At 42.8% G+C, this 24,666-nt stretch overlaps 1 protein-coding gene and 1 non-coding gene across 2 annotated transcripts in view; one reads left to right on the forward strand and one right to left on the reverse strand.

The window, feature by feature from the left end:
* Window positions 1-479: 479 nt before the first annotated feature.
* Window positions 480-24,666, forward strand: part of LOC136864464 (UNC93-like protein) — a 41,620-nt gene continuing 17,433 nt past the window's right edge. Inside the window, exons 1-2 of the mRNA XM_067141482.2 lie at window positions 480-1,670; window positions 4,839-5,125. Of these exons, the coding sequence (XP_066997583.2) occupies window positions 1,336-1,670; window positions 4,839-5,125 (622 nt within the window). The 5' untranslated portion in view covers window positions 480-1,335. The remainder of the gene's footprint in view (window positions 1,671-4,838; window positions 5,126-24,666) is intronic.
* On the reverse strand, window positions 15,963-16,039 carry TRNAS-CGA (transfer RNA serine (anticodon UGA)). The gene has a single exon. It is a non-coding gene; the product is annotated as a tRNA-Ser (tRNA).

A 24,666-nucleotide genomic window follows, 5' to 3' on the forward strand; every position in this document is an offset into this window, starting at 1 on the left:
AGGGGCCCGGGTTCGATTCCCGGGCGGGTCGGGGATTTTAACCTTCATTGGTTAATTCCAATGGCTCGGGGGCTGGGGATTTGTTCTGACCGTAACATCCCTGCAACTCACACACCACACATAACACTATGCTCCACCACAATAACACGCAGTTACCTACACATGGCAGATGCCGCGCACCCTCATCGGAGGGTCTGTCTTACAAAGGCTGCACCCGGCTAGAAATAGCCACACGAACTTTTTTTTAAATAAGCGCCTAACCATCTATGCTACTTAGCCGGTCCCGATGTTTTCGATAGCTTACCATTTATGATAGTAATAAGGAAGTGTGGGACCTGTTCTAGTCTGCTCATGTGACAGAAGCATGACTGTGACAGCACATAAATAAGGTGCCTCTACTTGATCCCTGACAAATGAGCAGCTGAGCACAATTATTGTGATGTTAGGCCCTGTCCGCCCTTGAACTGTTGGCTCCTCACTAAGTAGGCTTCAATGTCAGTCTACTTGCAATATGCTGCTGCAAAAGATTAGTATCAGTCTAACTGGTACGGGAATATAGACCTCAGTTACCAAGGACTTACTAGTGAAAGCAGTGATATTTTTAATGAGAAGCTCAGACGAAATATTCTGTGATTTTAAATGGTTTCAAGAGAATTGATTTTCACTTTCTCGATTCGTCAGTGGAATTAGTACAACATTATTCTACAGAAATATTTATATAACTGTTCTTTAGTCACATGAGAAGAGTGGAAATCGACAAGAATGTCTTCGTGCGCGATAAGTTGACATAATGGTTTTGCACCTAAACTTGAAGCAAATATTTAAGATTTCAGTGATTAATTAAATCAATAGAACTTTCAGCCAAACTTGAAAGTCCCTCTCGTGAAATTTCATGTTAAGAAGGATGCTAAAATAAACTTCTTCTGCAGGAAAATAAACGAAATCTGAGTTGCTGACGAACGTACGTAATTTATGTTCAAAAAATTATTAGTTACAAATGAAGGAAGTACCGGGTAATAGTTTACAGAAGAAGGATATTCTGAGAAAGGAGTAAAAGATTTAAATTTGTCTTTAGTTGAAAACGTATCACAGAACACGGAATGCTCCACTGCTGAACACGGTCATTTGAAATTAACTAAAAGTGACGTAGAGGTCAAAGGCCTTGAGGAAACTTCTTATAATGAATTCAGTGTAAAATCTGGTAGCACACATGTCAAGCAGCCTTCGGAATCTTCAAGATCAGAGAATAGGACTGATCAGGAGGAGGAAAATAAAGTTCACCCAGAATATAGAATTGGAAGAAACTGTAAATCTGTAACTCCGTCCTTAACAAAGATGGTTACAAGTAATGTAAACGTAGATTCCTCAGCGAACGGTACGCAAGGACAAGGCAGTGAGTTAAAGTCTGTGAATTCATTATCGAAATGTCCGCGAGACGATGGAAGTAAAATGAGTTCGGAATTTGAGTATGGTCCTGATGAGAAGTGGAGAATTCTCCGAAACGTAGTGTGTATAAGTATGGCATTCATGATTCACTTTACTGCCTTCGTAGGTGCCACCAATCTTCAGAGTTCCATCAATGCTGCTGAAGGACTTGGGACTGTATCTTTAGCAGCGGTATATGCAAGTCTCATCCTCTCAACAATATTCCTACCATCTATACTTATAAAGTGAGTATTGCAATAAATACATACTATTTTATGGATAGTAATTAGTGAAAATATTTCCATTGAGGATGTTTAGGTATTTACTAGATTTATTACTCCATATCAGGGCTTAAGACATAGTGGTCAACCGTCTTCTAAAGATAGAAATGATGAAATTTAATTTAAGCCACTCGTATGTTGTGCGCCCTGCGGAAGATGAGTCCTGCGTGAGTGCCTCTGAATACAGTGTAGCATAAATTATTAATCACATGAGTTCCACACTATGGAAGATTGCATATAGTATGTTACATTATATTCCATTTTTTCTTTCTTTTTCTTCCTTTTTTTTTTCAATTTGCATTAAGTCGCACCGGCACAGGCAGGTCTTAGCTCTTATAGCGACTATGGGATGGGAAAGGGGGCTAGGAGTGGAAAGGGAGCCTTAATTACATTACAGCCCCAACATTTTTCTGGTGTGAAATTGGATACCACGGAAAACCATCCTTAGGTGTGCCGACAGTGGGGTTCTAATTCACTAACTCCTGAATGCAAGCTGGCAGCTAAGTGACCCAAACCTCACAGCAATTCGCTCGGCACTATTCTATTAACTCAAGTTCACAGGTATAAAACGAATCCACTCTGTAGATTGATAAATCATGCTAATATCATCTGTAAACCAATTATTCTCTGTTAACGCAACTCCCGACCAAGTTCACTTATTTGATTTACAAGAAAATCAGAGAAATGTATTTGTGAATTACAGTAAATTATAGCAAAAAGAGGAGCTTATACAAAATTTGACATAATCATACTACAACAATGATAACATAAAAAGTATAGTGCAGTTATTTTGAAGCCCGATTGCAAAGTTCTTCTTCACTCTATCCGGGAAGTAATATAGAATCAACTGTTTCTTAGTAGTTTCAGTCATATAACGTCGTCTGTGAACGTTATTTAAGTTTTGTGACATCATCATTTTGGGTGGCTATTTCTAGCTGTGTGCAGCCCTTATAAGGCAGACCCTCCGATGAGGGTGGGCGGCATCTGCCATTTGTAGGTAACTGCGTGTTATTGTAATGGTGAATAGTGTTATGTGTGGCGTGTTAGTTGCAGGGATGTTGGGGACAGTACAAATACCCAGTCCCCGGGCCATTGGAATTAACCAATGAAGATTAAAAACCCAGACCCGGCCACGAATCGAACCCTCTGAACCTAAGGCAATGAGTCGGACGGCGTTGTAACAATCAAAGAGTTAAAAATAATTAACACTCGTTTGTCAAAGTTGACTTTTTAAAAATATATTCAAGAAAATCCTTCTGAAATTAACACATTAATGACATAGTCGCTCATAGCCATAGTCATAGTCATAGCCATGAAATCGTTCGACTTGTTGGCTGAATGTTCAGCGTACTGGCCTTCGGTTCAGAGGGTCCCGGGTTCGATTCCCGGCCGGGTCGGGGATTTTAACCTTCATTGGTTAATTCCAATGGCAAGAGGGCTGGGTGCTTGCGCTGTCCCCAACTACCTGCAACTCACACACCACACATAACACTATCCTCCACCACAATAACACGCAGTTACCTATACATGGCAGATGCCGCCCACCTTCATCGGAGGGTCTGCCTTGCAAGGGCTGCACTGAGCTAGAAATAGCCACACGAAATTATTATTAGCCATGAAATCTAAAACATGAAACACGAGAAGTTATGGGCAGTCTACTTTGAGTGGGAACACGGAGATATTCGTTAGTTATTTCGAATCTGGTTTTACCTATAATTCTTAGCGCTCAGTCCACAGTATCTGGTATCAAATCTCACATCAGCATCCATAATTGGAGCCGAAATTAATTATTTGTACACAAGCCATTTATCTCATTTCACTCCCCACCCTGTATCAGGAGAACGGGAGTAAGTGGTGGACATTGAGGACGAGTAACACTTACTTGTCAAACAAAATAGCCTACATGTCCCTCGTTTGTAATACTCATTTTTTTCAACTCTGTGTGAATTATAAAGAAAAGTCTTTGATGTTTAATATTAACGCTTTTTGTTTTTCTTACCTATCTGATAGTACACCAGTCAATACTTATGTGGACATCGAACTGGAAGTTGATGGCCAGTGACCAGACATGGAGTAATTGTAAGGAAGACCAGGGAAAATATTATGCTCTGGGTAACCGCAATTAGTTTAGGAATTTTAATGTTACTTCATCTCTATCTGGTCCGTGATATAACACGCGCTGTAATTGTTAAAACTGGAAATTTTGTGAGGTGAAGGCTAACTCTTTGTTAAGATCATTAAATATACGTAGGCTTACGTTGAAGGATCACGATTTGAAGTGGTTTATTCTTGAAATACATGCTACCATCAATATAGTCCTCAAGAACTGTATACTGTCCTATTTGAATGTAAATCACATATAATTGTAAACCAAGTAGTTTTGACTGTTATATGATGACCTGAGAAAAAGAAATATTTGAAGCCATCACTGAATAAAACTGTCTCATTCTATATGGACCGAACAAGTTGGCTACGTGGTCTGCATCAAGTAGCCGCGAGCTTGCATTCGGGAAATAGTGGGCTGGAGCCTCATTTTCAGCAGCCATGAAGATGATTTTCCGTGGTTTTCCGTTTCCACAACAGACAAATTTGGGGATGTACCGGTACCTTAATGTTAAGACCGCGGTCACTTCCTTCTCAGCCCTAGCACTTTCTCATCTTATCGTCGCTATAAGACATGTCTGAGTCAGCAAAACAAGTACAAAAACCACTTCACAAAACCTAATTTTCAACATTCCGATTCATTTCACACCGACTCAGCAACATGTCAGTCTCAATAGAAGATTACGATGAAGAACTACACACCACAAGGTATCTGCCAGACGTGGCTAAATGTATTTTGTTAACAGTGTGATTATGAAAGATTATATCACCTGTTCAGTGAAAGTAGGGTAGGTTAATATTCATGATAACTGATTCAGTTTAGCACTTTTATCCTGTAACCATCTTTATTCAATCAATTCATATTTATTTAATGGTAAAATATTAGCGAAATTTCAAATGTTTCCTTTAGTATAGAGCATAAGCAAGATATTTCTATGTAAGGTCTTAGAAAATTAAGTGTGTCATCGAACCAGTTATGGTTTGAACTCATATTTTCCTTACTATTGGTTGAATTTTCTGTGTGTTTAGACGGATTGGCTGCAAGGGAGCATTGATAGCATCTTTTATTTCGTACATGCCTTACATCGCTGCTCAGTTCTACCCGACGTACTACACTGTTACTCCTACAGCTGTTCTGGTGGGCCTGGGTGGAGGTCCTTTTTGGTGCGCACAGTGTATTTACCTCTGTGTTGTCGCAGATGTCTACGCACGTCTCACGGCAGCTAGTACCGAGATCATCGTTGTCAGATTCTTCGGCATCTTTTATATGATCTACGAATTTGGTCAGATATTTGGTAACCTCATTTCTTCTTTAGGTAAGAGCACTCATTATCATTACTCAGGAAAAAAATGGTTTAGTTAGGGGATGCTCAGAGGAAAGGTGTAGTTTTCAAGTGAACAGAAGCTATTCTCATAATTACGTTTTAATATGAAGGTATTTCCCAATTTATTTTATTGATAAGGCTCTCTGAATATTCACTTTGTCATCATGGTGCAGCGACTTAGTGGAATTTTACGAGCAAATTTCCCCGTGTAACGAGAAATGTAACAGTCAGTTACCAGAAACATTATTTCTTGAAACACTTCCCTTCATAATTCGCATTGTTTAATCGTTCTTGGGGAAATTATTGATTTATTCTGGTATTACTAAAATATTGCTCAATTTTGTAAAAGAGCTCATACATAACATTCATGTCAATGAACTAAATATCCATAAATGGAGCTTAAAATGGAAATGTTAATAACCAAAAATCGACATTTTAGTTACATATTCAAGACCTGGTATTCCAAAACAATTTAAAGAAATGTCCGAGGATATTTTTAGAAAGCAATGAAATGAGGCAGATACCATTCAAGGCGATCATTATGGTAAAGAAAATTTTGAAATAGAAATTCTGAAATATTCAAACTTTTATTTATCTTAAACATTTTAAGTTCAAAATATGGTTAATAACTAGTAAGTGAATTTAAATTAATATCGAAATATAGGTTTCAAGAAAACTCTGTTTAGAGAAATTACCCAGTGCTTTAATTACACCTTCTTCCTTGGATACGGAAAGAGGAAAATATCTCAAAATATCAAGATTTCCTTTTTTGCATTTCATGAATATATAATATCTCCCTTTTCCAATGTTACATAATGAATATTGATGTCCACTTTGTAAGTACCTTTAAAAAGTTTGATGTTTCAAGTACATAATGTGGGGCCACGGCACTACGGGAACTGTCCAAATGCATTGATTTCCGAGAATTTACTTTCTGTAGTACAATGTGTCCTAGGACCTGCTGGGCAGCTTGGTCCACTTGGGTTCCCTGTTACCCAGTCTCCGATCCCAGAGAATGCGGCCCCAAGCGCCGAGGCGAGGGTCTACTGGAGGGAGTGGGCACAAGGCGACGGGCCTCCTTCCTCTCTGTCAGAGCCATGGCTTTCTAAACTGGGAAAATACAGTGGGAGGCCGGATCGGCCCCGCGCTCTTGGCGAACACCGGCGCTTCCCTAGGTGCCGTTCAGGCTGCGTGGTGTTGATTACCAGAAAAAAGCGATTGCAGCGTACCTGTAGCCTGCAGCTACACTGTCGGTAGCCCCTCTTCATACAGCGGAAACACTGCAAGAGCTGCAGAGGAGGACGTTTTAGCCTCATGTGACTGCCGCTTCCCTTCGAGATCCTCTGCTGACTGGTTCCTCGTTCGACTGCCATCCTGGGAGCAGTCCTGGGCTGTGGCTGGGTGGCCCTCTCCCGTTGGGCCGACGGTTTCTTCTTCCTGGTATGGGGCCGGCGTCGTTGTCCCGACGTCGGTCTCTTCTCGTCGGGGGAGGAAGCCTCGTCCTGGCCCTAGCCCTCCTCCCGGCCAGGAGACCGCGGTGCGGCAGGTAGTCCCGCTGATTTGCCTGATTTCCTGGTTGGTGGCAGCGTCGGCGGATGTTGGCACCTTAGTATTTGCCTTGGCCCGGGGATCACACACTGATACCTTCATCGTGAAGCAGGCGCTATCAGGCCGGGCATAAGTAGCAGCCTCGGATCGCCGGGGGAGTCCTTTCCTATTGCCGTGCTTCCATTTACCGTCCGGGGCGCCGTCCTCGAATGCACACGTGTGACAGATCCTTCCTGGTTGGCCCATGCTGACTTTGGAATATCCTGCGCGGCCGACTTGGTTGATTGTTCATGGCCGCAATATCTGAGTCTGCATCCATTTGGCGGAACCTGGCCGCTCGGTCTTGGTCGCACAGTCCCCAAGCCAGGATGCGTCCTTGCCCACATCAGTGCTCGGATACGTGGCCTCCAATGAAGCTGGAAGGCACAAGTCGCTACCAATCGACTTGCTCCTCTGCCCCTTGTTTCTCTTGGCGGTCTGCGCCGTGGCGGTGGTCTTCGGCTGTGACTTCTGGCCGGCGCTGGGAGTCACATAATCTGGAACATTATAGGCAGACATGCCTAAATATCATTGAGGCGCTTGACTTCCTTATGCCTAATAATTAGGACTCCTGGCATGAAGCTCTCGATGTAGGTAGTCGGGGACGTCCTGCACCAATCCTCAGGCTGGTAGCGTAGGGGTCGATGATCACGTTTCTCCCTACGTGGCTCGGGAGCTCCGTCTTGTAGTACATAAGTAAACTTGGCTTAAATGGGTCTACGTGCTGATCCCGGAATATAAACCCCTAGAAGTCTCACACCATACAAAGAAATACAAGGCTTCGAAGTTCTTGGGATATCTAAATCATCTTGACAGAATTGCAAAATCGGGCTAACTGATTTGGTAGTCCATAATACATGTCCGTTTTAGTACACCGAGCTCGATAGCTGCAGTCGCTTAAGTGCAGCCAGTATCCAGTATTCGGGAGATAGTGGGTTCGAGCCCCACTGTCGGCATCCCTGAAGATGGTTTTCCGTGGTTTCCCGTTTTCGCAGCAGGTAAATGCTGGGGCTGTACCTTAATTAAGGCCACGGCCGCTTCCTTCCCATTCCTAGGCCTTTCCTATCCCATCGTCGCCATAAGACCTATCTGTGTCGGTGCGACGTAAAGCAAATAGCGTTTTAGCACAATGTTAATTCAAAATGGAATCAAAATGCAGATATTATTTTCATTTTAATAATGCATTGCCTTTGAAGAGTATTCTATTAAATAAATTAATATAAATGATGAAGTGTTATACGGAAATGTATTATTTCTTATTGGCCATATTGTCTGTTTACAAACCAAGTAAAGATGGCTTCTGCTTTTCAAGGTGATGACAATTTATGTGATCAGGTTTCTACCAGTGGGAGTTACACAACGCATAAAAAGAATGTCAATAACTAGGAAAGAGAAAGCAAAAAAAAAGAACGAATACGGTTAATGGTGTTTCTTATATCACTTACAGAGGTGAACTGAGGGAAAAATGAAAGCTTGGGTGGAGAATGTAAATATGTGCAAAAGTTGATACTATCTGTGAAAAATAGCAAAAGAATTTAGTGTTTTCATGTTCTAGCCCAATATTTGGTTCTATTCACTTCCGAAGCTCAGCGTATTTATTTATGCTCCATGAGAACACTGAGGAGCTGCGACGTTCAGAGATCCAAGTTTCGAATCCCGGTGCTAAGAGCAGCTATCATGAGTGTTGTTTTACCCTGGGGTTTTCCTCATTGTCTCCAGACAAATGATGGGACAGTACCTTATTTCAAGTCCCCCGACACCTACCACATGACGACCACCAGTTATTATTTGCGGAACCTTCAATGGGCTGAATTATGATTAAGTGGCTGCATCTGAACATAATTTATTCCACCCCTCTTGTGATTATCGATAAAATGGTAAAACATGTTCGCGAATGTTAAAAATAAAGCTCCTTCTTTCAGATAAAATTTTAAGAATATGTTAATTTATTCCTCCAATTTAAAAAGATGATTGTTAGCCCGTTTTTACGTGCATCCATTCAATTAGACATTTTTCTCACTGTATACACGTTGACAGTTTTGCAGTATTACAGATGTTGTTTCCCTAGAAGTAGTGGCAAATGATTCACATTTTCGACACATTCCGTTGCGTGCTCTCTTTTCCAATCTGAGGCATGATTTATAAGCTCTGAAGGTTATTTAATCACTCTGAGCCTGTCATAGGACAACGTCACTCTGGCGTTACACTCAACAAGTGTATCGCATCGCCAAACTGAACCTTTTTTTTTTTACGTTTCGTGTTCAAAAATCACTTTATAATAACTTTCCTGCATTCAGCTGGGTTTCTGAAAACAGAATTTCTTCAGTCATTACTCTTGATGTTGACTTCGTAGAGGTACTCTGAATTTTTAACATTTCCAAATCCATAGCAACGAAACTAAAATGCTATGCTAATGATACGATTAATTAACAGTGACAAGTTATGCCGGTTATTAATGTGTGGCTAGTGTGGCCAGTTATTTTTGTGTGACAACTGTGGGTGGTGACCAGTTTGCAATATGTGACGACGGTGGTGACCTGTTCGTAATGTTTGACGAAAAGTCTGTGACGACTATTCCGGATACCTGTGACAATCGCCACGCTGGGGGAGTGGGCTTCGGGGGCTCCCACAAGAATCACAACTTTGGTGAGAAGCAAGTTGACAGCATTGGAGGAAGATCTTAAATGCTTCCCACCTTGTCACTTTCCTCGTCAGGTTTATCAGTATTTATCATGTGCAAGCCAGACGACCTGTACGTATCAGTACTTTTCCAGGATGGTGGTGGTGGTGATTATTGTTTTAAGAGGAAGTACAACTCGGCAATCATCCTCTGTATAACACTAATCAGAGGGAAGAATTGAAGGGATCCGACACTTCGAAAAATGAAGATATCGGCCAAAGGAAGATAAGGGCCACGAAGGGCGTGAAAATGAAAGACTCCCTAACCCTCGCAAACCTAATAGCTTCGGGGTCGGAAAAGAACAAGAGTTGACCAAGAGAGGTCGGACAGGATAGATGAAAGTGAGGAGCCTGGCACAAGTAAGTGGAAGCAATGCCAGGACTCAGCTATGGGCCCCGTGGTCACCAACCCACGCTCCAAAATTCAGAGCCCCTGGGGCCCCTGTTAGTCGCCTCCTACGACAGGCAGGGGATACCGTGGGTGTTATTCTACCACCCCCACCCACAGGGGGACTTTTCCAGGAGAGCATTGCAACTAGTTGTGTACTTTTAAGTACACACTTAGAGCATAGTTAAATAGCACTTCTCAGTGCTACCTCTCTTCCAGGCTTTTATTTCAGGAGGAAGTGTGACGGATGACGTAGAGCCCTAATACTACAGGGAAGGATGTGAGACTTCCGAGGTGTTTATATTCCGGTAGCCCACTTCAGTAAATGCAGTTTATATCATTAAGAGTTGGTGGTAGCACCTTACTCAATTTTCACCAATTATACGGTTAGCCTGTTTTTCGTGCATCCATTCAATTACCAAAAGCCGAATCTCTGTAAGGGCATTACATAACGACCGTAAATCCTATTTGCCATCAGAGCCAAAATCCATTCACGATCTGCTAGACAATGGTGAAAAACACAAAGTAACTGCAGATGGACGGAGATGGCTACTCCATTTCGGTCCCGGTGCGGATTTAATTTAATTTCGTGTGGCTATTGCTAGCCGAATGCAGCCCTTGTAAGGCAGACCGTCCGGTGAGGTTGGGCGGCTTCTGCCATGTGTAGGTAACTACGTGTTGTTGTGGTGGAGTATAGTGTTATGTGTGGTGTGAGAGTTGCAGGGATGTTGGGGACAGCACAAACACCCAGCCCCCGGGCAACTGGAATTAACCAATGAAGGCTAAAATCCCCGACCCGGACTGGAATCGAACCCGGGACCCTCTGAACCGAAGGCCGGTACGCTGACCATTCAGCCAACGGGTCGTATCCCGATGCGGATGAGAATATGCTAATATTGGCAAGCAACAAACAGCTATAAATATTGCATCAGAGCAACTATTGAATTATGGATGGTACATTCAGGTTCACACGAAATATTTTTTACAACTTTATGCAATACACGTGAACTTGCGGGGTCATTGGTTTCGAATTATGTTGGCTCCCATGCACATAAAAAGCAAACGCTGTTACGAGTTGCTTTTCAGTGTTTTGAACACTTGGGCGAGAACTGGACCGTCTACACGTACACGATGAGTTAATGATGATAAACACTCTCTCCTCTGCATTTCCATGAACAAATATTTCAGGTTGCCTTTTTTTATCTGGACCATGTTTTGGAGACGTCTACAATCTGATAGAGTCAGCAAAGTATACTGAGTTGAAGAAAGTACAGATATGCGGGCTATATTCCATTCCTTGATAGGACTAGCATTTGCTTCAGAGGAAGACGTCGTAGAGGTATTCGAAGATCTCCAAGTGACTGTTGACGATGACCTTTTGTCTATATTCTACTACCTTGAAGATACAAGAAGAAAACTTGCGAGGGGAAGACAATGACCAATGCTTCCTCCTAGCACTCGGAATTTTTATCAACGAACTTTACAAAACCTTCCAAAAATTATTAATAGTTACGAGGCTTGGCATAGGAGGCTCATTATCTTAATGGGGAAACCTCACCCTTTTCTATACCCTGTTCTAGAACTTCTGCTAACTGAGTGGTCAAGAGTACAACAATATGCTGAAAGACTGGAAACTGGACATTCACCAAAAAAAAAGGAACCCAGATACGGTACACAGGGATAGTCTCAAGGTACGTAGAACGCCATAATTTTCTGGACTGTCTTCGTGCAATACGTCACAACTTGGCGGGTAATTTCATTTAACATTTCTGACAATTAGCAGCCAGTTTGTATATCCATAATCAATTCTCAATAGTTCTTTAGTAACTGTGTCTGAATTTACCACATGAAACGAGTTAGGAACTGTGGCTAAATATTCCGCGTGGCCAGTCATATCATGCGACAATTTAACTGAGACGCGTTGTACCGGTGACGAGCTGGTTTGTGGCGAAAGTCCCTAAACCCGTCAGCACAATTTAGGTCGCCTCCGACATGGTGTTAATTCTAAGGTGAGAAAGAGATAGCAGAGAGGATTGGGAGTAAGTGATACTTAAGGAAGTATTATGCCTGTCCCCATGCTAAGCATGCTACCAGGCCAGATGAGGTGATGAGTTATCATAGCGGTGTAATCGGTTGGTAAGTGTTAGGACAAAGCCACATAGGCAGAAATAGAAATATGCGTACACGTAAAACCTGACATGTTGTAGATAGCACATGCAAGGATGGGGGCTGGAAGATTCCAGGTTATGTTGGTGAGTATGTATTATGCGCTGGTCATGTCCATTTTCATGCAGTGCATGCAATGTTCGTATATTAGGTGGATCAGCCATATTGGCACTGCGGGATTCCATGCGCGGGTTCAATGACGTGTGGAAAGGTAAGTTCCACTGTACAGCAGCCAGTGTTCCTTGGTGCTAAGTCTCCGTATGCGGAGAAGGGAATACTATCAGCCAAGCCGGCAAGAATGCTGGGTCTATCTTTCCATCGTGTTCTTTTACTTTTTCACTTGAATATCCCGGTGTTGCGGTGGTGTCACTCAAGTCATTTCCATTCTAAAAGTTGAATGTATAAAGAAACACGCAGGAATAAGTACGATTCCAAAGTACAGTAACAATAATTACAAAACATGAAAATGGAGTGTGGGCTTTGGTTTCCATTCTTTTGTCTCAATGGGCCAATCAGATGTAATTATTGTATGTCTCTTTCTTGGACTGTGAGCTGCCTTTTCCTCACTCGCGTCGCTGCAGCAATAATTTTGTGGGTTAGGTGCCTAGAGAAAGAAAGGGGGCTGAGTAAAGGACTGTTCTCGTTACCCGACGACTTGGCCTACTTTCGTAGTGTTTTCTTTATGTGGTGCCTTATAAAGCGGGTGTTTGTTAAGGCGTGAAGGTTCCTTTGAGCCATTTCGTAAGGGAGCTTCGCTGCCGCTCGTAGACACTTCTTTTGTAGTTTTCAAAACTATCAAAGTTTGCTTGGCTGTCTTACTATTGATACTGGATCTACTGTTCAGTATTGAATACAGTTTGACAAGTCGTTTGTGTAATTTCCGCCTGATATCTCCGACGTGATGTGCAATAGTAGGCTTTTTGTCTAGGATTACCCCTAGATACTTAGCTTTTTTATGTAACATTACTTGTTTGTTAATAGCGTCAGAGGTTTGATGTTCGCAGGCTTGTGTGTACATCTGTCTTTTTGTGTGAAAATGACTGCTTGACACTTATCTACGTTGACTTTAATGCCCCATTTAGTGAGCCATGTTTCTAGCGTGTATAGCCTCTTTCGGGTCCTCGTAAGTCGAGGGTGTTGGACTGATATGGCAGTATCATTCGCGTAGAGGTATGTGCTAGTGCGCTCCGCTGTCGGCATATCGTTTGTATAGACGACAAACAGGATCAGATCGGTAAGTAAGTCTTGAGCTACGCCTGTTCCGATATGTTGTGTACTTGCCAGTGCGTTGTGTGCGTCTACTTGAAATTGCCTTTTGTTCTAGATGTAACTTGATAAGTCATACGTATCCTGCATGGAACTCGTAATCTATCAGTTTAGCCAACAGGACTTCGTGCTCTGCTTTATCGAAGGCCTTTTTCATGTCTAGGAAAACTGTGCCCGTGTCCCCTCGCTTGTTAAACCCGGTGGTTGCGTGCTCAAGGAACCTCACAAGGAGTTGCTTGGAGGAATGCCCGTTACGGAATCCTAAATTTTCGTTCCGGATTGTTCCCCTTTTCCTTGCTGTGGCTACGAGTCTTTTCAGCAGAATTATCTCGAATACCTTGGTGATACGTCTAGGAGACTAATTGGGCGATATTTGTAAGGGTCCGATTTGTCTTTCCCTGGTTTCCCGTCTACCAGTGTTTTCACTAGTTTACATTGTTCAGGGAAGTATTGAAACCCGAGCGTGGCATTGAAAATATCGGTGACCATTGAAAAGGCTTTTCTGTTTAATTTCTTAAGGACTACATAAGTGATTTCGTTCGGGCCTGGCGTATTTTTGAAGTTAAGGTGATCAATAATCCATTTTACTTAGTGGATATTAGTCTTGTAACCTCTGGTCTCGGTGCATTGGTGAGAAATGCCTCGACGTTTGCTTCTATTCGCCGTATGAATTCAGGGTCCGACAGGTCATCGTTCAGCGTGAAAGCCGCCTCCAGTACGTCGGCTATGACTTCAGCCTTCTCACGGGTCTCCAATACTAGGAAATGGTAGTTTAGGGGAAGGCCTAAAATGTCGTTCTCGTTATTTATGGTCTAATCGATAAAATGTCATATACGAAAGGTTATAGAGAACGTTATTTCGGACAATTTTTGTCTTATACATTTTTACCATACCGACTATGACAACAGAGATAATCACGGATTTAAGAGTGAAGATTTCATCCTTTCTCACTGTCTGAATACTTCGAACTATTCGTGTAATCATTCTCATACCTATTATATAGAAACTACGAAAATGAATCCTTAGAGCATACGGATGAACGTAATAATGGTACCTACTGGTGACTTACGTCCTACTTAGGTCCCAACCATCAAGTTATACTTCATCCCGAACGGCAATGATATATTTCAAAATTGCATTGCCCAAAACTTTTGCTACGTCATACTTCTACGAGTACAGTTTTAAATGCTTGCAATTCCTGAACACATCCTGTATAACAAAGAAAAGTTGTCCAACGTACGGAGTGGAGAATCATCATCTCAAGTATGTCATGAGATTGCAAGTCGTGAAGTGAGTGTAAAAATATGTTCTGTATTTATGCTTCATTAGGTCCAACAAACTCAGAAATATGAGCTACTCCAATTACTGTAATTATGCTTCCCTATTGTTGCATATAACAATAATAATAAATTCGTGTGGCCATTGATAATCTGGCTCAGTCCTTGTAAGGCAGACGCCCCGATGAGTAGAGCGGCCTCTGCCGTGTATAGGAAACTGCGTGTTATTGTGGTGGAGAGTAATGTTGTATGTGGTATCTGAGTTCCAGGGATGTAGGGAACAGCACAATCACACAGACCCTTAACCAAGGGAATAAACCATTTAAGATTCAAATCCCCCGACCGGACAGAGAATCGCACCGGGTGTCCCCAGAAACGAAGACACTACGCTGACCGTTCGGCCAATACGCTAGACATAACTGGTAGTTTCTTCCAAGAATATTTTGTAATGTGATATGGTACTGTACCGTGCTATGATTTAGAAGACATTATTTTTAAAAAAGGAAAAAAAAATCTTAATACTTGTACTGAAGGCCGAGTTTCAACAGCCTGGTGGGTTCTATCGCTTGAATGCTAGCAATAACTTGCTCTCTCAATTGTAGTTTGGTGTTTAAGTTCATATGGCTTATTATATCGACTAGATGGATGTATGTGATGAATTCGTTAGAGGGGATACATGCTTACCTTTCATTTCTAAGAACATCAAACACAGGTAAAAAACCCTCGTTTAGTATGTTATGGCCCTTTAAATTCAGTGCCCAGAATGAGTGAACTGACAGTGATAAATGCTTCTCAATCAAACGAGGTTCATAGTTTTGAGCACATAGTCGATTGACTTTGAATTGTCCCAATATTCATGTTTCAACTTTTCTTTCTAGTGTTGTTGCAAATTCCTTTCGTTTGCCTATTACCTCACGAACGTCGACTGTAGTCACAACTACGAGCCTCTGAAAAACGTTTTATTTTTTAAAGAGGTTATGACATTTTAAATCGTGGAAAAAATGTAAAAAATATTTTCAGCATTTTCGTGTTTCCTTCTAGTCTCAGGCTTGAAGAAACAGCACAAAAACTGTACCACATATTGAATATCGTTCTACTGGTCACGCACTATTGAAACACACCGACATAATATAATTCTTTGTGTTTCGTGACCACACCATTTATTAGAGCAATTTCATATTTCCAGACATGAATTCCTTAACTGAAATGAAATGGCGTATAGCTTTTAGTGCCGGGATTTGTCCGAGTACTTCGGCTCGCCAGGTGCAGGTCTTTTGATTTGACTCCCTTAGATGACCTGCTCGTCGTGATGAGGATGAAATGATAATGAATACGACACATACACCCAATCACCGTGCCAGGGGAATTAACCAATTATCATCGAAACTGACCTTCAACCTATTAGGTCGTGTTACGTACATTTAGTACGTGTTGAAGAGATGTTAAGTACAGAACAAAAATGGCCAGCCGGACACCAGTGGGATCCGAACCCACAACCTCCCGATTTCGCGTCGGTTGCTCTACCAATTGAGCTATGGTGGCCTAGGCCATCTTTGTTCTGTTGGAAAGGATCTGAGCTACAGGTCTGGTACTACTACCATCACACTGTAGAGTGCGTGTAAGTTGCCCGTTGAGGGCCAAGTCAATGAATATTGAATTTTCACTACCTCATTGTAATCGAAACCGACTTTCAACCTATTAGGTCGTGTTACGTACATTTAGTACGTGTTGAAGAGATGTTAAGTACAGAACAAAAATGGCCAGCCGGACACCAGACCTGTAGCTTAGATCCTTTCCAACAGAACAAAGATGGCCTAGGCCACCATAGCTCAATTGGTAGAGCAACCGACGCGAATTCGGGAGGTTGTGGGTTCGGATCCCACTGGTGTCCGGCTGGCCATTTTTGTTCTGTACTTAACATCTCTTCAACACGTACTAAATGTACGTAACACGACCTAATAGGTTGAAAGTCGGTTTCGATTACAATGAGGTCGTGAAAATTCAATATTCATTAACCAATTATGGTCAAAATTTCCGACCCTGCCGGGAATCGAACCCGGGACCCATGTGACCAAAGGCCATTTAGCTATGGAGCCGGACTATTCCTTAACTAAGGAGCCTTCATTGAAGGGTCTGCAGTGCTTGACCTGTAAACAACTGATTTCATAACTAGCTTTCTCAGTTGACACACCATTTTTGCTCATCTTTTATTAGTACACGTTGCTGTCCAAACAATATTTATATTATTTTACTTAACACTTTCTTCGCTTACTTTACCCTCAGTATAGAGGAAAGATTCCTTTATGAATTTTAGTATCATAGTGTCATCGATGTGACGAACGCTTTTGATGCATTAAAAATAAATCAGAATTGTACTGTCTACAGGCAGTAATAACTGAACTCCCATGCTAGAAATGTGCTTCTTTCCTCACCAACCGTTCAGTTGCTAGGTGAATTGAAAGGTAACAACGCGGCGGAATCGTTAAATTAGTCACAACTCAAAACGTAATGATTAATTGAACAAAAACTGCTGATTTGCAGCTGCTTGGAGGTGGCCAAGGACGAGCGGACCGTGGTAATAGTGTATATTGTACATGGATGTGGTGATAAAGTTTACCATGTCTTCAATGGTGGGTGGAGGGAATAGTGAGCAGGTAGGGGTCGTAGCTATGTCAATGGTGCGTAAGGGGCAACCATTTCCGGATAGTTTGGGAGAGGCGTGGATCGAGCTTTTCAGAGTCGGGCGTGCGTGGGATGAGAATCCCCACACGCGTTGCACCGGTGGAGTGTGAGCTTGGTGAATGTTCGGGCAAAGCGGGGAGGGGGCTGCTGCTGTGGGCAATGTCCCCATTGGGTTGAGAAGATGGTGTGATGGGAACGGTACTCCGTGGAGGGGTTCATAAGAAGAACAGATTGAGTGTCATACTGAGTCTGAAGTGATCGGTTCTTTTTGAGGGGCATTTGAATTCCGAAATTGGGGAGCGTTCAACGGTATATGACACGGTGTGTGAAGGGGTGGGCGGTGTTTCGGTCTCCATGGCGGAAGGCCTAAGCTGTGCAGCGGTTAATTGTCGGGGCCGTGTGGGGTCAATCGCCAATCGTCGGGCAGATTAAGCTTTCTCTGGAGGTGTGTGCGGGGCTACATTTTTTGAAGCCGGGAGCCTTCCCAACAGTCAGTTCTTACTTTCAAACATTGATTATGATTTCTTTGTCAATGATGTAATAAATTAGATGAGGCACTTCCCGCTGAAAAACTATGAGCACATAATTTGCATTTAGAAGATTTCATCTCATCGCATTCTGCAACGAAAAATGTTCCCAAGTTTCAGTGGCATTACATACACAGTCGAGTTACCAGTGCCAGAAAGTTCATTCGTCACAAGAAGCAACTGAATGTCGGAATGTTAGAGCCCTTTGGCTTCGTTTATTCCGCCGTTTTCCGTATACTTCCACCATCCTCCACAGTAGCACCGGGGAATACCGGTGGAGTGCTTCAATTGCTACAACCGAGTCAATCACTCGGAGGGCTGCTTCCTTTCCCAGCACTACTGTGCTACTGTGCACTAAAATATCTCGTCATACGCTGTCTATGGCAAGGTCGGCGTTTGAAGAGTAGGCTTCAGCCTCCAAGTTGCCACGGCTGGTTCGTGTTCCGACAGCTCTGCGCATCGACCTACTGACCGAGAAGAGGACGAGTGACCACGATTCTACCGTGACTTTACACCTCTGCATTCGGGAGATGGGAGAGGCTCTGGTTCCCACCGTCGGCTTTCCTGAGAATGATTTTCTGTACTTTTACATTCGCCTGCATTAAGGAGAATGCCGGGATAATTGGGTACAGGCCACGGCCGCCAACTTCCTAACCTTCTCAAAAATTCTCCTTCGCCGTATTAAATCTCCCTGGCCTGAGATACATCTTCACCATCTAGGAGGTTCCCTTCAGGGACGGAACCAAAACGTATGTAGTTTGTAGTCTATGGCATTTCGCATCGAAATTATCACGTTGATGCAACAGAACATGAGACAAATTGACGTTGCTAACATTGTTCACGTGAATCAAAGTGTCATTCATCTCCAGGGTATCAAAAACGTTCCAACACCCATTCAGTAGAAGATCGACAGGGTATAAGTGATCTATTTTTTATTTTGCTAGTTACTTTACGTCGCACCGATACAGATAGGACCGGGCGAGTTGGCCGTGCGTGTAGAGGCACGCGGCTGTGAGCTTGCATCCGGGAGATAGTAGGTTCGAATCCCACTATCGGCAGCCCTGAAAATGGTTTTCCGTGGTTTCCCATTTTCACACCAGGCAAATGCTGGGGCTTTACCTTAATTAAGGCCACGGCCGCTTCCTTCCAACTCCTAGGCCTTTCCTATCCCATCGTCGCCATAAGACCTATCTGTGTCGGTGCGACGTAAAGCCCCTAGCAAAAAAAAAAAGATACAGATAGGTCATATGACGACGATGGGACAGAAAAGGCCTAGGAATGAGAAGGAAGCGGCCGTGGCCTTCATTATTGTACAGCCCCAGCATTTGCCTGGTGTGAAAATGGGAAACCACGGAAACCATCTTCAGGGCTGCCGACAGTGGGGTTGGAACCCACTATCTCCCGGATGCGAGCTCACAGCTGCGCGCTCCTAACCGCACGACCAACTCGCCCGGTATAATTGTTCTTAGTCTTAGTCGTAGTTAAAAATAAATGTAATAGAAAGAAATGTGGTAAAATTATTACGTTTTACAAGTTGTTTCACGTCGCACCGACACCGATAGGTGTGGAGTGTTTATCATAGATATAAGATATAGAATAGGAACGGTAGGATGAGGAGTATTCATACTCGTGGAAGAATTTGTAAGCTACGAAAATGTTAAGGACGAGAGGTGTGATGTTCTAGGTGTAGGGTTCATCTCTGCAAATAATAGGCAACTTGTTATTTTTGAGATGTACAGACCTGGAAGGGATGAAAACCCAAAATTGTTTGATAAGGCAATCAACTATACGGGAAACGACTCAGAAAGGAACGTGATTGTATCAGGTGATCTCAGTTCACCAAATGTTAACTGGGAAGGGAATGCAAATAACAGAAACATGACCAAGAAATGGTGAAAAAGTTAATCTGGTAAGGACAGCAGAATCAGAAAATGATGCAACGAACTAGAAAGAAGTATATTCTAAACGTGGGTGCAAAAAAACCGATGAGCTCTATACGTAAACTGAAATAATAGGCAGTTTAAGTGATCATGAAGCTGTTTTTGTAGTAATTAAAAATAAATGAGAGTGAAAGGAAGGTTGTAAAAGTAAGGTTATTAGGCGATACCATATAGTTGAAAAGAGAGGCATGGTGGAGTTTTTAAAAAGCAATTATGATCAGTGAAAAATAGTAAATAACAATATAAATAGCCTATGAGATGGGTTTAATGCAGTTGCTGAGGAGTGTGAAAACAGGCAAGTGCCTTTAAAAGTGGCAAGGTATGCTAAAGACCTGTTATATTATAACAGAGAAATATAGAGATTAAGAAGGCGGAGCAGCTTAGAAAAATAGAGTTCGGAGTGGTTGCGGAAGTATGGATAGGTTTAAGGAACTAACTGGGATAACATGTTGGCAAACATAATTGGTAAGTCATACGAATTTTAAGGACAACTTGAAGGATATATATAGGTAGTTCCAGGCAGAAACATGTTCCAGGAGGGGCATTCCAGGGATCATGAAGGGCAAGGGAGGAGTGTAAGAGAGGACTTACAGAAGGCAGACGTATTCAGTCAGTAGGAGGTAAAGATAGTTGGATATAAGGATAATGTTCAGGTTGAGGAGATGGCTAATACTGGCGAAGTACTGAAATTTACTTTTGATAATAAAGTACGAAATTGTACTAAAGTTTTAAGCCAGCAGAGCAGCTGGAATTGGTAAGATTTCTGGTAACGGTTATATCCCAAAAGCCACAGGTTGCTTTCTGTTGTGTATGTTGGGTATTCAGCCCCGAGGCTAGTTTGCTCCTCCACAGCTCCAACAACAACTGTTATAGATAGCCTAGGCATCACTGAAGAGGAATACTAGAGAAACGAGGAGTGAGGTAGTTTCCCGCTGCTTTCCAAACCGTGCCAGTCGTTGCTATTACATAACATTCTGCCAATCCCACAGAAATGCATGCACCAACCGACCCTATGAGCGATATTTTCATACCATTCATAACAGGGGCTGGCTGCGTAAAGGAACGGCATTACTAGCATCACACATTCCGCAGTCAATTTATATTGTCAAAGCCAAGGATGGGACTGAAACAGATCAGTGAAAGTAACATACTTATTCTAGCCCATACCAGGAGATATAGTGCATTGTAAACACTACGCCTCTCCAGCAGAGGCATTTATCTGAAATATTTATTGTGATTCCTCTATGCATGAATGAACAATACCAAATGTGTAAGATTTGCGATAGTAGCCCCAGTGTGCAGTTGAAAGGGCGATAAATATGGAACGGAAATGTATCTTAGATACGAATCTTCCACGGTATGTAGAGTTATTTAGTTATTCTTTCACGTTGAACAGTTGAATCCACACTGGCGGAAGAAAGTACCCGAACACCAAGAAGGGACTGGGCTAGACTAACGAACGTTGGTAGGCGTATTTATATATCTCAAAGATGACGTTGATTCAAATTTCCCGCAGATCGCAGTAACGTGGCTCTAGAAGCGATCCTATGATGTTGTACATCAGGTTTTCTTTAAATACGGGCTGTAAATAGTGACTATGAGTGGGTCATGAATGCCTTTACGACGACGAAGAGGCCAGTATCAACAGCTCACTGCGGTTTAACGAGGCCGTGTAATAGGGCTTGGTGAAGGTGGATTTTCCTTCCGCGCTATTGCAGAACGACTTGGCAGAAATGTCTCCACTGTGCATGCGTGCTGGTAGCAGGGGTCACGAGAAGGTACGCTCGCAAGAAGACCGGGCTCCGGACGTCCCCGTGGCACCACCGACAGGGAGGACCGCCGTGCTCGGCGTATGGCTGTGGCGCAGCGGACTGTGTCTGCAGCAGCAATTCGGGTGGCAGTTGGCACTGCAGTAACACAATGAACCGTTCGAAATCGGTTACATGAAGGACAGCTCCGAGCCAGACGCCCTACGGCTCGCATTTCATTTACCCCAAACTTCCACTGTCTGGGACTTCAGTGGTGTCAAGCGAGAGCTCATTGCAGGATAGGGTGGAGGTCCCTTGGACTTCCGATGAAAGCCGGTTCTGCTTTGGTACCAGTGATGGCCGTGTGTTGGTTAGATGGAAGTCAGGTGAGCGCCTGCACTCCACCTGTCTGTAGCGTCGACGCACTGGACCTACACCGGGAGATCTGGTCTGGGGAGCAATTTTTTATGAAAACAGGAGCACTCTTAAAGTTATCCCAAGCATCCTGATTGCAGACTCGATCTGTTGTGCTGCCATTCATGGATAGCATTCCTGGGGGTGTTTTCCAACAGGATAATGGACGCCTCCATGCCGCTGTTGTAACCCAACGTGCTCTACAGTATGTCGACATGTTGCCTTGATCTGCATGACCCCCCCGATCCGTCCCCAATTGAGTACGTATGAGACATCATTGGACGACAACTTCAGCGTCATCCACAACCGGCATTAGCCGTCCCTGTATTAACTGACCAACTGCAACAGGCAAGAAACTCCATCCCACAAATTGACATCCGGCACCTGTACGACACAATGCATGCACGTTTGCATTCCTACATTCAACAGCCAGGCGAATACCGCGGTTATTAATGGACCGGCATGGCACATTTGAGATGGCTTTTCTTGCTCGAATATTAACCTGTAGTCTTGTACCTTCAATCAATGAAATATATTACCTCGACAAACATGTTGTCAAAATTTCACCATTCTCCATTCTTTATTTCATGGTGTTTGGATATTTTTTCGCCTGTGTATTAGCGCTTGGGAGACTATCTCGAATCGGGTGGGAGTATTTCAGTCGCTTTGACAAATAATACTGTAAACATAACAAACAGGATGTTACTCTGGTCTTCCTAGACATAAGCAAGACTTTCGACAACGTGGGCAATTTACACTTAAGGAAAACGTTAGCTTCGTCAACTGCACCAGGCAACTGAGCAATATAATTTGTAAGCTTCAGAAGAATATTACAACTCAGATCCAGGCCAATTTCAAGATAACGAATCGCATTAAATTACGCCGTGGCGTAATGCAAGAATCCCCATTGTAGCCAGTTTTATACAATCTCACAACAGATCACATTTCTCGAGAAATTGGCGGAAAAGAACTATGTGACATGCATGGTTATTCTCTTGCCAACGGACTACAACCTTTAACAATATTACGCTTCGCAGATGATACGGTTATTGTAGGGAAAAACCGAGACTCTGCAATAGAACTGATGAAACTAGCTCTGCAAAGGTTTCGTGAACTTGGTCTAACAATAAACCCTGAAAATCTAAAGATATTAATATCAGAAGAGGAGGAATAAACGAAGGGCTCATTGCAGTCGAAGAAGGTATGGAGATTAAATGTACTTTGAGGAATGAATGTGTCAAATACTTAGGATTAAATTATGCAGATACCATGTTATTTGATCCCAAGAAATCAATGACACTCCTTCAGCAGAAACTCAGCTCGTTATCATCCTGTCCCTGGCTTCATCCGGATCAGAAATTTTTAATTCTGAATTCTTCAGTCTGCCCTACGTTGACTTACCAGTTCCTCTGCGTTCCTCCAGGTAAAATACCACGGCGATTTCTGGAATATGCCGATAAACTCGTTAAGAATACACTAAAGGAGATCTTATCCCTTCCTACTGACACTCCGGATTCTATGATTTACTCAAATAAACGGTACAAAGGGTTAAGTGTTTCAGCGCAAGCTGGGAAGCCTTGATTCAGAATATAAACATTTGCAACATTCTGAAACGGGAGGAGAACCGATATAGGATTGAAGCCACCTGAAACCTAGACGAAGAAATTAATAGATGTTTAACTGAGTTAAACGTAAATAGTAAAACTGAGGATATGAAGAACAGACACGGTGAGTATGACACCAAGAAACTCAGAAACAAATTACGGGAATCTGAATCTGAAAAATGGTGCCAGTTGAGAAGTAAAGGTCAGGGAGTGTGTCTGTACAAGGAGTTCCCTCCTGAAAATCACTGGGTTAGAAACCATGATGGCCTTTCTAGCACGGAGTGGAGAGATGCGCTGAAACTGGCATGTAACGTTGCGCCTGTAAGAGCTGTATCAGGAAGGTCCCTCGATGGCAACCGCTGCAGAAGATGTAGTGAGACTGAAACATTACCTCACATCTTGGGTTCCTGTGCCTTCGGTGAAGCTCTTCAAAACACTAGACATCACAACATCAGGTCATCCATAGCACAGACGCTCCGCGAGAGCGGATATCAAGTGCATGAGGAAGTCCATGACATCGGAGCAAATGACAGCACGAGAAGGATTGATATGATCGCAGTCAAAGGGAAGAAAGGATATATATTAGACCCTACAGTAAGATTCGAAACACACTCCAACCAACCAGACGAAGTGGACCAAAACGAGAAGCCTACAGTGCCGTATTATAAGAACAAATGCGAACGGGACGACATAGAAGTGAGGGGTCTCATGATCGGTGCGAGAGGGACAGACCCTAAGAAGACGATAGAACTGATGAAGACCTTTAACATCAGTACCAAGGAGTTTATTGACTGGGGGCTAAAAGTGCTCAGGGGTTCTCTTTTGATACTCAGACACCACTTCTACTCGCCAGACTGAGACTCGCCAGATTGAGACATAATTTACTTATTTATTTTTGAATGAATTGTTTGCTTATTCTTTGTCTTTGGCAGCCTCCAAGTGGAGGAAGATTTTGAAAATAAAAAAATTCGAAACGTCAATGCAGAATATACAGAAAAAACAACATTTTTGAACCCGGAAGAAAATTAAAAAAAATTACTGTTCGGTCAACTTGACATGTGTTGCTTGTAAGCATTGGGAAAGCAATATTTCTCATTATATTGGACAATTTCTAGAAATTATGAACGGGTTTGAGAGAAGGCAGTTTGGGTTAAGGAAAGTTTATTTGAGGGAGGCTCAACTTGTAGGATTCCAGCAAAATATAACATACATTTAAGTATCAGGAGATCAAATGGTCTGTATCGCTATTGACCT

Source organism: Anabrus simplex, chromosome 2 (genome assembly GCF_040414725.1).
Source record: "Anabrus simplex isolate iqAnaSimp1 chromosome 2, ASM4041472v1, whole genome shotgun sequence".
Lineage (NCBI taxonomy): Eukaryota > Metazoa > Arthropoda > Insecta > Orthoptera > Tettigoniidae > Anabrus > Anabrus simplex.